Source organism: Salvelinus sp. IW2-2015, unplaced genomic scaffold, assembly GCF_002910315.2.
Source record: "Salvelinus sp. IW2-2015 unplaced genomic scaffold, ASM291031v2 Un_scaffold2127, whole genome shotgun sequence".
NCBI lineage: Eukaryota > Metazoa > Chordata > Actinopteri > Salmoniformes > Salmonidae > Salvelinus > Salvelinus sp. IW2-2015.
The window spans coordinates 176,625-191,703 of record NW_019943462.1 but is presented as its reverse complement, the minus strand read 5'-3'; the positions used below and the strand labels follow the sequence as shown (position 1 = coordinate 191,703).

General features: G+C 45.1%; 1 protein-coding gene across 1 annotated transcript; it reads right to left on the bottom strand.

Annotated features, from left to right (window-relative positions):
• Positions 1-660: 660 nt before the first annotated feature.
• Positions 661-14,732, bottom strand: LOC112073031 (adenosine receptor A1-like). The gene is given in 4 exon segments (XM_024140403.2): positions 661-772; positions 1,035-1,145; positions 13,688-13,856; positions 13,859-14,732. Coding segments are annotated over 4 exon segments (561 nt in total). The 5' UTR covers positions 14,028-14,732.
• Positions 14,733-15,079: the final 347 nt, after the last annotated feature.

Below are 15,079 nucleotides of genomic sequence, written 5' to 3'. Positions count from 1 at the left end.
TATAATCCCAGCTATATACTACATAAAGGAAGAGATTTTATATTACATAAGAATAGATGTTAATACCTCAGCTGATATACTACATAAAGAGAGATGTTAATACCCAGCTGATATACTACATAAGAGAGATGTTATATACTTACATAAAGAGGATGTTATAAAATACCAGCTGATATACTACATAAAGAGAGATGTTATAGTACATAAAGAGAGATGTTATAAATACCCAGCTGATATACTACATAAGAGAAGATGTTATTAATACCAGCTGATATATACTACATAAAGAGAGAGCTGTTATAATACCCAGCTGATATACTACATAAAGAGAGATGTTATAGTAATAAAGAGAGATGTCTATAATACCCAGCTAATATACTACATAAAGAGAGAATGTTGTTAATACCCAGCTTGATATACTACATAAGAGAGATGTTATAATACCCAGCTGATATACTACATAAGAGAGATGTTATAATACCCAGCTGATATACTACATAAAGAGAGATGTTATAGTACATAAAGAGAGATGTTATAATACCCAGCTGATATACTACATAAAGAGAGATGTTATAATACATAAAGTATAGATGTTATAGTACATGAAGAGAGATGTTATAGTACATAAAGAGAGATGTTATAAGTACATAAAGAGAGATGTTATAGTACCCAGCCGAAGAAGTTGAAGTAGACCAATAAGTCCATGCTGATTACGTTCTCAAACTGACAAGTGATGATGAGATCGTCGTTCAGGGAACCGTTCTGCTGCACCCTGCAGGAAGGGGGGGGGGGGGGTTATGTACTTCTATTTGTGTATATTACAGATAACATATTATCAATAGCAGATCAGAAGAGGCTGAATTATTGGACAATTCTTATTCCAAATACATTTGGGAGCCTGAAATGGCCCCCTATTGGCCCTGTTCAAAAGTAGTGCACTTTCATAAGGAATAAATAAGCTATTTCGGACACAGACAATGTCAAACTGCAATTAACAAACACACACCAAACTAATTTAAAGACATAGTACCTACCTCCAGAGGTTGTTACCAGCCCAGCATGGGGTCAAGCCCACGATGAAGGCCACAGTCCAACACACCACCACCGCCACGGCCGCTCGCTGCTTTGTCACCACACGCTTATAGCTGTAGAGATAGAGAGAAACCAGGCGGTTAGTCACCTCTACCGTAACACAAGGAGTTAGTCACCTAAACCGTAACACAAGGAGTTAGTCAACTCTATCGTAACACAAGGAGTTAGTCACCTCTACCGTAACACAAGGAGTTAGTCACCTCTACCGTAACACAAGGAGTTAGTCTCCTCTACGTAACACAAGGAGTTGGCTCCTCTACCGTAACACAAGGAGTTAGTCTGCTCTAACCCGTAACACAAGAGTTAGTCACCTCTACCGTAACACAAGGAGTTAGTCACCTAAACGTAACACAAGGAGTTAGTCACCTCTACCGTAAAAAGGAGTTAGTCACCTCTACCGTAACACAAGGAGTTAGTCACCTCTACCCTTACACAAGGAGTTTAGTCACCTCTATCGTACACATAGAGTTAGTCACCTAAACCGTAACACAAGGAGTTAGTCACCTCTAAACCGTAACACAAGGAGTTAGTCCACCTCTACCGTAACAAGGAGTTAGTCACCTCTACCGTACACAAGGAGTTAGTCACCTAAACCGTAAACAAGAGTTAGTCACCTCTACCGTAACACAAGGAGTTAGTCTGCTCTAACCGTAACACAAGGAGTTAGTCTCCTCTACCGTAACACAAGGAGTTAGTCACCTTCTATCGTAACACAAAGGAGTTAGTCACCTCTATCGTAACACAAGGAGTTAGTCACCTAAACCGTACACAAGGAGTTAGTCACCTCTTATCGTAACACAAGGAGTTAGTCACCTAACGGTAAAACAAGGAGTTAGTCACCTCTATCGTAACACAAGGAGTTAGTCACCTAAACCGTAATACAAGGAGTTAGTCACCTCTATCGTAACACAAGGGTTAGTCACCTCTACCGTAACACAAGGAGTTAGTCACCTCTACCGTAAACCAAGGAGTTAGTCCACTAAACCGTAACACAAGGAGTTTTAGTCACCTCTTTAAAAGGAGTTAGTCCTTATGTAACACAAGGAGTTAGTCACCTCTATCGTAACACAAGGAGTTAGTCACCTCTATCGTAACACAAGGAGTTAGTCACCTCTATCGTAACACAAGGAGTTGTCACCTCTAACCGTAACACAAGGAGTTAGTCACCTCACCGTAACACAAGGAGTTAGTCCACTCTACTGTAACACAAGGAGTTAGTCTCCTCTACCCGTACACAAGGAGTTAGTCACCTCTATCGTAACCAAGGAGTTAGTCACCTAAACCGTAACAAAGGAGTTAGTCACCTATACCGTAACACAAATAGTTAGTTCTCCACAACCTATAGCTGCAAGCAAGTAAGAGATCACACAAATGTTTGTGTAAAATCTCACTCGGTCTCAAAAAAGCGTTGACAATTACCGAACCGTTTACAACAAGAGCTGTACTCCCTGTACCACAAACAAGAATAGCATGGCAGCGGACATGTTAAACCTGTATTAATACAGCTTTTCAACATAAGGAAAAGAGCAATTCTCATTCTATGCCTTCTATTTCACCTCCCTCCCTCCCTCGAGCACTGCGTTCCAGGATTCTTTTTTTATTTTCATTCGAAGCATGACGGTGATTCATGGTTTCTAAAAATTGATTACAATCTCAATATCCACATACAGTACAGTACTAATGTTCCTCCAAACTGACTACATTTCAATATCCTCATACGGTACAGTACTAATGTAACCTCCAAACTGTGCGCTGAACAGAGAACAGACTGCAGGGATTCTTCATTCAGTAGGCAGCACAATAGCTTAAGATACCTTATTGGTCAATTGCACACAAGGTTCAACCAAAATTTGACTTCGCTTTTAACCCAACCCCTCTGAAAGACACACATATGTACATACACCCACAATACAGTATACTGCATGTACACACACACAACACACACAACACACACACACACCACACACACACACCACGGACACACCAACACACACAGCACACACCACACACACATCACAAACACACACACACAACACACCAACACACACACACACACAACACACACACCAGAAAAGAGCTGTTAAATTCGACAACCCCGAAAAGGAAGCGATTCCCAAACCTTCCATAACAAAGCCATCACTTACAGAGAGATGAACCTGGAGAAGAGTACCCTAAGCAAGCTGGTCCTGGGGCTCTGTTTCCAAAACACAACACACCCCACAGAGACCCAGGAGAGCAGCACAATTAGACCCAACCAACATAGAGAAAACAAAAAGACAATTACTTGACAGATTGGAAAGAATTAACAAATAAACAGAGCAAACTAGAATGCCATTTGGCACTAAACAGAGAGTACACCAGTGGCAGAATACTGACCACTGTGACTGACCAACTTAAAGGAAAGCTTTGGACTATGTACAAACTCAGTGAGGCATAGTCTTGCTATTGAGAAAGGCCGCCGTAGGCAGACATGGCTCTCAAGAGAAGACAGGCTATGTACAACTGCCCACAAAATTAGGTGGAAACTGAGCTGCACTCCTAACCTCCTGCCCAATGTATGACCATATTGAGAGACAGCATATTTCCCTCAGATTACACAGATCCACAAAGAATTTCGAAAACAAACCCAATCTTGATAAACTGCTGCAATCACAGCAGCAAGATTTGTGACCTGTTACCTACAAGAAAAGGGCAACCAGTGAAGAAAAACACCATTGTAAATACAACCCATATTTATGCTTATTTATTTTCCCTTGTGTCTTTAACCATTTGTACATCGTTACAACAGCTGCATACATACATAAATGACATTTGTAATGTCTTTATTCCTTTGAAACTTCTGTATGTGTAATGTTTACTGTTCATTTTTATTGTTTATTTCACTTATATATTATCTACCTCATTGCTTTGGGCAATGTTAAACAATGTCTCCCTGCAAATAAAACCCTTGAATTGATTTGAATTGAGAGACAGAGAGAGAGAGAGAGAGTGAGAGAAGAAAGAGGGAGAGACAGAGAAAGCGAGAAAGATACGACAGAGAGAGAGAGAGAGAGAGAGAGAGAGAGAGAGGAGAGAGAGAGAGAGAGAGAGAGAGAAGAGAGAGAGAGAGAGAGAGAGAGAGAGAGAGAGAGAGAGAGAGAGAGAGAGAGAGAGAAGAGAGAGAGAGAGAGAGAGAGAGAAAGGAGAGAGAGAGAGAAGAGAGAGAGAAATTGTGTGTGTCCGTGTATTGGGTGAGCTGATTGGTGATGGCCTGGGGAATGATAAAAATGAAGATAGTCAGACAGGGACTCTGATGGCTGCAGGCTATGTTGATTGGCTGCACTGTTAGCCTTGTTGTACCTCTTCTATTGTTTTCTTGTAAAAGAAAAAAGCATAACGTATATGTAATGTACAGATATGGTGGACAAATCAGTTCAGATATAAATATCTGAAAATAATGTATGCTGCTCTAGCTTTAAACAGAATGCAGATCTGTTGGGCTTCAACCTGTTGGGCTGCAAACTTAAAGGTCCACAACGATGTCACCATTGCCCTCGATTCTAAGCAAAGTTGTGCTGCTATTTTTATTGACTTGGCCAAAGCTTTTGATACAGTAGACCATTCCATTCTTGTGGGCCGGCTAAGGAGTATTGGTGTCTCCGAGGGGTCTTTGGCCTGGTTTGCTAACTACCTCTCTCAAAGAGTGCAGTGTATAAAGTCAAAAAATCTGCTGTCTCAGCCACTGCCTGTCACCAAGGGAGTACCCCAAGGCTCAAACCTAGGCTCTACACTCTTCTCAATTTACATCAACAACATAGCTCAGGCAGTAGGAAGCTCTCTCATCCATTTATATGCAGATGATACAGTCTTATACTCAGCTGGCCCCTCCCCGGATTTTGTTTTAAATGCTCTACAACAAAGCTTTCTTAGTGTCCAACAAGCTTTCTCTACCCTTAACCTTGTTCTGAACACCTCCAAAACAAAGGTCATGTGGTTTGGTAAGAAGAATGTCCCTCTCCCCACAGGTGTGATTACTACCTCTGAGGGTTTAGAGCTTGGGGTAGTCACCTCATACAAGTACTTGGGAGAATGGCTAGACAGTACACTGTCCTTCTCTCAGCACATATCAAAGATGCAGGCTGAAGTTAAATCTAGACTTGGTTTCCTCTATCGTAATCACTCCTCTTTCACCCCAGCTGCCAAACTAACCCTGATTCAGATGACCATCCTACCCATGCTAGATTACGGATACATCATTTATAGATCAGCAGGTAAGGGTGCTCTCGAGTGGCTAGATGTTCTTTACCATTCGGCCATCAGATTTGCCACCAATGCTCCTTATAGGACACATCACTGCACTCTATACTCCTCTGTAAATTGGTCATCTCTTTATACCCGTCGCAAGACCCACTGGTTGATGCTTATTTATAAAACCCTCTTAGGCCTCACTCCCCCCCTCTGAGATATCTACTGCAGCCCTCATCCTCCACATACTGTACAACACCCGTTCTGCCATTCACATTCTGGTCCCCAAAGCACACACATCCGTCGCTCGTCTTTTCAGTTCGCTGCAGCTAGCGACTGGAACGAGCTGCAACAAACACTCAGTTTTATCTCAATCTCTTCATTCAAAGACTCAGTCATGGACACTCTTACTGACAGTTGTGGCTGCTTTGCGTGCCCAATAATGTTTGTTACATGTTTTGAGCTGCTACCATGCGGTGTTGTCATGTGTTTCTGGCTTGCTATGTTGTTGTCTTAGGTCTCTCTTTGTGTAGTGTTGTGTTGTCTCTCTTGTCATGATGTGTGTTTTGTCCTATATTTATATGCTATTTATTTTTAATCCTAGCCCTCGTCCCCGCAGGCGGTCTTTTGCCTTTTGGTAGGCCGTCATTGTAAATAAGAATTTGTTCTTAAAACTGACTTGCCTAGTTAAATAAAGGTTAAATAAATTGGCCAATTGATTTGATATGAAAAAAGTGTAGTGATAAGTACTTGAACTGAACACTAGTGAGTATTGTTCATAAGAAAGCCTACTAATGGATACAAACTGATAACAGTTCAAACAGCAGCCAGGGAGTGTCTAGTGTGTGCTTAAGACACAAACACACACACACGCACGCACGCACGCACGCACGCACGCACGCACGCAGACACGCACGCACGCACGCACGCACGCACGCACGCACGCACGCAGCACACGCATCACAACCACACACACACACACACACACACACACACACACACACACACACACGGTCTAGTGTAGATAACGCACAGGGTTCCCATAACAACCTGATGGTTTAATCACAATACAGATTGCTTCTTATCAAAATGATCCACACTGGGTATTGTTTCCTCTTGCATAACTATGTCCATGTGCAGTATAATGTAGATAGTGAGAGGTGGTTGGAGTGGCATTTCAACTACCCTCTTTTGAGCTCTATAGGCCTGGGTATATTTTACAGGTCTGGTTCAGATTGATGCATTATTTAAGTGATAATGCCAGAGAAGCCGGTGTTTGGAGGATATATTGGCATGCGTGTAGTTAGGCCCGAGACGAAGTCAAACCTTGCCAATATATCGTCTTCCAGGGCATTATCACTTTTATACAACGGGTTACCAACATATTCAAATAAGGATTGACATATTTTCATTCATTTTCATTCATATTTTCGTGATGTTGATGAATTTATTCATACTATTTCATCCTTCCACGAGATATCGTCCCGACACAAATCTAGGGTTGCTACACAAGCCGGCTGGTCGTTCGTTCTATTGGTTCGCTTGCCAGAGACGCAGTCGTTAAGTCTTTTTTTCTACATCTATGGACGTGATCCAGTCGTTGGTTCTCAATGTTCCGTTACCATGATGTCTGGCAATGTTCTTATCCCTTGCTTGCTAGCTAGCCAACTTTGCTAACACAGTCACGTCAAACAGTGCAGCCAGAATAACAACAAAGTAGCTGCATTTGTGTTTGTTTAATCTGTTTTCTAGTGATTTGTTGTTGTTTTTTGGGGGGGGGGGGGTACATCCATAACATTGAGCTAATGATGCACATTTTCTACTGGCAGTATGTGCTCTCTCGTCAGGACACTGTTGTCCAGAGGAGCTGGCCAACTACACAGCTAACACAATCACTTCAAACTGAATCTGGAATGACAGCAAACTGGCTGAGAAAAGCTGCCAGACTGTCTGTCTCGTCCATTACTATCAGACAGCTGGAGATCGAATTTCAATATTGAAACAGTATTGCCAATGTAGGCAAGACAGACAGCAAGGGCAATACAAATCTCTGTTGTTCAAAACCAAATGCTAGTCAAAAAAAAATGGGAGAAAATGTCTAGATGCTTTTTACAGTGAAGATCAAGTTTCTAAATTGCCTGGCTGGGCTGATGAGACAGTAGATTGCACAGTCTGATGGAACAGAGTAAATTGCCATTTCAATGTAACATCCTTTGCCGGTAATTTGTGGAATAGATACCGGCTGGAACGTGGTTTTAACCAATCAGCATTCACGATTAGACCCACCTGTTGTCTGATTGGGAAATACTGTTTTACATGTAGGACAATGATGAGAATGATCATATGATGTAATCCAGGGTTTGTTCTGTATCAAAAAGGGTCATAGGTGGTGGACGCTACTGAATTTTAGAAAACATTTTTGGGAACCCCATCTTGGCGGCGTAGACACATTTTATTTAATTTTTTTGCCAATTTCTTGCAATTCTACAAATGTATCCATGGAGCTGAGAGAATGTTTTGCTGTTTAATTCAATCCAATCCCTATTTAGGGGACTTTGAGTGGTTCTGGACTGGTTCCGACTGACATTTGGGTTTACCAAGTGCTTTGCGAACATCGCAGCGTCCAGTGTCTTATAATGCTTTCACATAGGATTTATGGTATTTTGCCTTATACCTCCCTGTATGCCAGCATGCCGGAGATGAGGGGTAGTTGTGGTGGGTGGGCGTCTATTTGAATAATCCATTAAGGAGATACACCATTAAAAAGACATCCATTCTTAATTCATTTAGACAGGTCCTGAGACAACATTATAAGACTAATAAAATGTATTTTCTAAACAGAACAGCATGTTTTGAGTTGAATTAGCCTGGCTGCACCATCCAAATTAACGCAATAGTTGGTTATTTTGTTCATTAAACAGACAAGACACAACTACCCGATCACAGTCAACACACATACATATTATAGTAATTATATAATGGAATATTACAAAATAAAATACCACAAATATTTTTCCCCACACAACCTGCGTCACAGGAACGTGTGGAACCGCTGAAAAGGAATGTTTTCAAACAGAGGCCATGATTGTTTGATCCACGTTTAATCTCTTTCCTACCCTCACTCCACTTTGTTAGGGAGCTGTTGTAGGGTCTTATCTTCATCATGATACCGATAGAAAATAATAGCCATCTATATTTTCAAAAGCATGTGAGTCTCATGTTCATATCTCACAACCGCTGCACGTTTTCAACTTGGGCACCGTCACGTTGAAAAGCTTACGGACAATGTCAAATGTGATATAGCGAAGCACCTGAGTGAGTTGGGTGCGCAATTACGCAGGTACTTTCCCGAAACGGATGACACAAACAACTGGATTCGTTATATAACCCTTTCATGCCCTGCCTCCAGTCCACTTACCGATATCTGAACAAGAGAGCCTCATTGAAATTCCAACAAGCGGTTCTGTGAAAATGTTATTTAATCAGAAGCCACTGACAGATTTCTGGATTGGGCTGCACTCAGAGTATCCTGCCTTGACATATCGCGCTGTTAAGACACTGATGCCCTTTGCAACCACGTACCTATGTGAGAGTGGATTCTCGGCCCTCACTAGCATGAACACTAAATACAGGCACAGACTGTGTGTGGAAAACGATTTAAGACTGAGACTCTCTCCCATACAACCCGACATTGTAGAGGACTAACGTGTCCGAGAAGGATCGGACCAATACGCGGAGTGGGTAGTGCTCATGATGATTTATTATATCGAAACTGAACACTAACATGAAACAAAATAACAAATAGAATACAACCGAAAACAGTCCCGTGTGGCACGAAAACTAACACGAAGAACAAACACCCACAAAACACACGTTGAAAAACCCCGGCTAGCCCTTATAAAATGTATTTCAATCAGGACAATCTGTAGTATGACAAAGCTGCCGCTGCATTGAGAATCATACCAGGCCGAACACAAATCCCCAACCTAGAAAATCAACACATAGAAAACAAATTCCGAATCAGTCCGTCAACTCACGCCCTGACCAACTAAATAAATACAAGACAAAGGAAAACAGGTCCAGGAACGTGACAGAACCCCCCCCTTAAGTTGCGAATCGGGCGCCACCACCAAAAACACATAATAAACTCTAGGGAGGGTCTGGGTGGGCGTCTGTCCACGGTGGCGCTCTGGCGCTGGTCGTGCCCCACCCCACCATAGTCAATCCCCGCTTCCGTGGCCTCCTTCCCAATGGCCACCCTCCATAAAACCCCATTGGATTAAAGCAGCACCGGACTAAGGGGCAGCCTCCGACTGAGGGGCAGCCACCAGACTGAGGGGCAGCACCGGACTGAGGGCAGCACCGGACTGACAGATGGGTCTGGCAGCTCCTGCTGTGCTGGCGGATACCGGCTGGCTGCTCTGGGGATCCTGTGGCTGGCCTGCCTGGCGGATTCCTGGCTGGCATGGCTCTGGGCGGATCCTGGCTGGCGTGGCGGCTCTGGCGATCCTGCTGGCTGGGGGCCCTGGGCGGATCTGGCTGGCTGGCCCTGGCTGGTATCCTGGCTGGCTGCTGCCTTGGGGATCCCTGGGCTGGCTGCCGGCGGATCCTGGCTGGATCTGCTCTGCGAGATCCCTGGCTTGGCTGGCTCTGGGCGGATCCTGGGCCTGGTAACGGCACTGGCGACTCCTGCTGGACGGACCGGCGGACTGCTGGCGCTCCTGTGCTCATGGACGGTCACTGGCGACTGTGGCTGCTCTCGGATTGTGGTCGGACGGATCACTGCTGCATGGCCTGTGCTCCTGGTGGCGGACTCACTGGCTGCTCTGTCTGGCGGACGCACGCTAGTCTCCTGGTGTCTGGGCGGACGGCACTGACGTGCCTCCTTTGTCTGCGGACGCACTGCTGCTCCTGTCGTGGGACGGACGACGTGCTGCTCTGGACGCCTGCGCTCGGACAGACGTGAGCTTCTGACGGCTCGGACAGACGGGCAGCTCTGACGGCTCGGGACAGACTGGCATCTCTGACGGCTCGGGACAGACGGGCAGTTCTGACGGGCTCGGGACAGACGGGCAGCTCTGACGGCTCGGACAGACGGGCAGCTCAGACAGCGCTGGGCAGGCAGGCAGCTCAGACAGCGCTGGGCAGGCAGGCAGCTCAGACAGCGCTGGGCAGATGAGAGCAACTGGAGAGAGAACCCGGAGAGACAGCCTGGTACGGGGGGCTGCCACCGGAGGACTGGTACGTGGAGGTGGCACCGGAATTACCGGACCGTGAAGGAGGACACGCGCTCTTGAGCACCGAGCCCGCCCAACCTTACCAGGTTGAATGATCCCCGTAGCCCTGCCAGTGCGGCGAGGTGGAATAGCCCGCACTGGGCTATGCTGGCGAACCGGGGACACCATTTGTAAGGCTGGTGCCATGTACGCCGGCCCGAGGAGACGCACTGGAGGCCAGATGCGTTGGGCCGGCTTCATGACACCCGGCTCGATGCCCAACCTAGCCCTACCAGTGCGGCGAGGTGGAATAGCCCGCACTGGGCTAAGCACGTGTACTGGGGACACCGTGCGCTCCACCGCATAACACGGTGTCTGACCAGTACAACGCCCTCTCACTCCACGGTAAGCACGGGGAGTTGGCTCAGGTATCCTACCCGGCTTTGCCACACTCCGCGTGTGCCCCCCCCCAAGAAATGTTTGGGTCTGACTCTCGGGCTTCCGTGCTAGCCGCGTACCTTCATACCGCCGGTTCCTCTCTCCGGTTGCCTCTGCTCTCCGAGCTGCCTCCAGCTGTTCCCATGGGAGGCGATCCTTTCCAGCCAGGATCTCCTCCCATGTGTAGCAACCCTTGCCGTCCAAAACGTCCTCCCATGTCCAATTCTCCTTTTTGCGCTGCTGCTGCTGCTGTCCTTTTCAACTCCGCTTGGTCCTTTGGTGGTGGGTGTTTCTGTAACGGCTGTCATATTCTTCCTCCTCCTCGGACGAGGAGAGGCGAGAAGGATCGGACCAATACGCGTAGTGGGTAGTGCTCATGATGATTTATTATATCGAAACTGAACACTAACATGAAACAAAATAACAAATAGAATACAACCGAAAACAGTCCCGTGTGGCACGAATACTAACACGAAAGACAAACACCCACAAAACACACGTGAAACCCCGGCTGCCTTAGTATGATTCTCAATCAGGGACAATGATTGACAGCTGCCTCTGATTGAGAATCATACCAGGCCGAACACAAAATCCCAACCTAGAAAATCACACATAGACAAACCCACCCAACTCACGCCCTGACCAACTAAATAAATACAAGACAAAGGAAAACAGGTCAGGAACGTGACAGTCCCCCAAAAAAGACTGCATGTCCATGGATTATAACGGCAGACAAATCCCTGTAAAATCCAGAATTCAATTGTAATCCAATATTGGTGTCCTCATACAGAATAACTACTGTATAATCAAGGAATCATTAATTGATTTATAATTGGAAAAAGTTCAATTATAGCTTATAATACACTGCCTCAGTGTTATTTTCTGTAGAAGTAGTAAACGTGTTGTGAAAGAGGCGATGACAGGTATGAGTATGAGCTGACTGAGAACTTGAGACGGTTTAATAATAGACAAGGAAATCAAAGAGTCAATAATGACATTCAGCTATACCCCTGCCAGGAAAAGACAAGTGCATGACAAATTCCCAACCTCTCTATCTCCTCTCTCTCTTATGACAAATGAACCATTCACAATCTCTCTCCCAAGTCAAAGTGACTTCGTTAAAAAAGGATTAAAAGCAAGTCGATCACTGTCTAAGAATATTCTCCAACAAATGGAGAATGGAAAAACTCCCTTCTGCTACTAGGCTTCTCTTCTCCTCAGTCTCCTTCTGCTTCTTCTCAGCAGCACAGCCCCAAGCCTTTTGTTTCACCCTGGACATGGCAGCTCTAGTTTGGCAGCACTAGTACATGCACCACAGCACCAGAGGCTGTTAACATTCAATATGCATTACTAAAAATGTAATCTCTGTCACTGTCACAGACTCACTCAATTCCACTGAAACATAAACCAATATATCCTCATCTTTCAAAAAAAAAAAAGGGTGATGGCATCTCCCAAAAAGCCTGAAACAACAAATTCATTTTTAAATGCATAGGTGCTCTTTGAATATTTAAGTAGGCTGACGTGTTTTGACCTCAATGGTATCCTCTGTTGTATTCTCCTCTAATATCTCTGAATAAGTTCCCTAGAAAATGGTCAAGTACCTTAAGCTGAACAGCAAAAAGCAGCACATTGGCAGCAGAGAAGAAAGAGTAAGACAGACAGAGATGTGATTTTCTCCACTCCTCCTCACATTGACAGCAGAGAACAGAGATGTGATTTTCTCCACTCCTCCTCACATTGACAGCAGAGAAGAACAGAGATGTGATTTCTCCACTCTTCCTCACAGTGATGCCTTGTTAGTCTCTCATTCTTCCTTCACTGCATTCCTGAGGACATAACAGCTAATTAGAGCTGCTTGTATCGCTCTGGTAAGCTGTCGGTGTGTGTGTGTGTGTGTCTTCACACATTTGTGTACGTGTCTTTCTGTCTGTCTGTCTGTGTGTGTGTGTGTGTGTGTGTGTGTGTGTGTGTGTGTGTGTGGTGTGGTTGTGTGTGGTGTGTGTGTGTGTGTGTGTGTGTGTGTGTGTGTGTGTGTGTGTGTGTGTGTGTGTGTGTGTGTGTGTGTGTGTGTGTGTGTGTGTGTGTGTGTGTGTGTGTGTGTGTGTGTGTGTGTGTGCTGTGTCATGTTAATACCAGAATTTCAGACACCTCCCCTCTCCATGTGGCCTGGCAGTGAGGATGTAGGCATCCTAGTGACATGGAACCAAAAGGTGTTATGATGACCACCATGATAACCACCTGGTAATCAGATCTTCCTCATCCTCATCATCGTTACACCTTTTTTATCACCTCCTCCTCCTCTCCACACCTTCTTCTTCTCTTCCTCCTCCTCATCATAATTACACCCTCTTCATCACCTCCCCTCCTCTCCACACCTTCTTCTTCTCCCCATCCTCATCATCATCATTACACCTCTTCATCACCTCCTCCTCTCACGCCACACCACCTTCCACTCATCGTCATCATTACACCCTCTTCATCACCTCCTCCTCACACGCCACACCTTCTTCTCCTCCTCCTCATCATCATCATTACACCCTCTTCATCACCTCCTCCTCCCACGCCACACCACCTTCCCCTCATCCTCATCATCATCATCATCATCATCATCATCATCATCATCATCTTCCTCAGTAGTGCATTTTATCCACCTGCTCAATAAAAGTATAACTGGTCAGTGTAGGTATAAGACATGATGAGACATTGTTGTTTACCTGGTTGGAATCTTGACCCTGAGATAGCGGTCAATCGCGATAGCCAGGAGCGCCAGGATGGAACTTTGCGTCAGCACCAGCACCGTGCACGCGACCATCAGGCAGCTGTAGAAGTGAGTTTGAAGTCCGATGCTGATAGTTATCGCCAAGGGGATGACGAGGGCTCCCATGCGATATCCGCCAAGGCCAGAGAAACGATGAAACAGAATGTTGTGTCTCTCAACGACTTGTTAATTTTCACCGCCCAGACCACCATCACATTACCCAGGACGGAGAAGACGGCAATCACCACCTCCATGCCGATGTAGAGCGCCTGGGCTGGAGCGAGTGCTTCAGGCATCCTTTACAGACTATTATAGGTCCACATGAGAAAGAACTAGGTATTATTTCAACAGAAGCAGGCTTGGGAAGCCTACAAAACAATAATTTGATTAGAGTTACACACCTTTTAGTCCAAGTGCGTTATGCGTTCTACATCACTTGGGTTATTCTATTTCCACCATAATGATGTTCTGATACAATTTAGCAATTTAGCATCATTTGGACCCCAAAAAGCAGATATAGGAATGAATAGTTAGACCTATTCTTTGAAGGTAGTAGTATGCTAGTAGTCCCGAGGTTATCGTGGTACGCTGCAGTTCCTGTCCTCATTCAATACCCTGTTCCACCACTTCGTTGGATCCACCTGCGCTCGGGGAAGGGACCTTGCTTGCCCGGTATTGTTTATTATTTACCCCTGGTAATCACTTTAACATCTTATTTTATCTACGGTTTCTCGGTTACCAGTTGAAAAACAGGTCGTAGTTAAAAAACAAACAAATCTGCCATGGATAGTCATTTAGTGGACGAAACAGAACGGTCTCCCTGCTGTGGTAGGCGGCGGCTTAAATCAAATGCAACCAGGCGCCCGTGCTCGTGCGCCGTGCTATTTCCCGTTCCCGTTGCTTTGAGAGTCAAAGCAGCAATGCGGTGACCCAATATAGCTCTCAGCGCTTTACTCTCGCTCTGATATGTTTTGGTCACACACGCTCTGATTTTCCTTGTCCGTTTTATTTATCACATCCCAAAGTGTTTTATTTTGAAGCCCATTTCGCCATAATTCCAACTCTGTGAATTGCCATTGCAGGTGCCTTGTTTCTTCCAATGGATTGAGAAAATAGGGATATAACTGTTGTTGTGCTGCCAAGACCGTCCCGGAGACGTCTCTCTCTTTGTGCCTATAGGGCGAATTGTGATGTAACTTTCTCTTTGATTGATCTAGTAGAGTTATTCCTAGCATATCCTAGACTATTTATTTGGAATGTATTTATTCTCCCTTCTACGCCCTATCTGCTCCGGTGTCAATTCGATTGTGTAAAACGTTTCTCAAACAATCAACAGGGTGTCTCACAG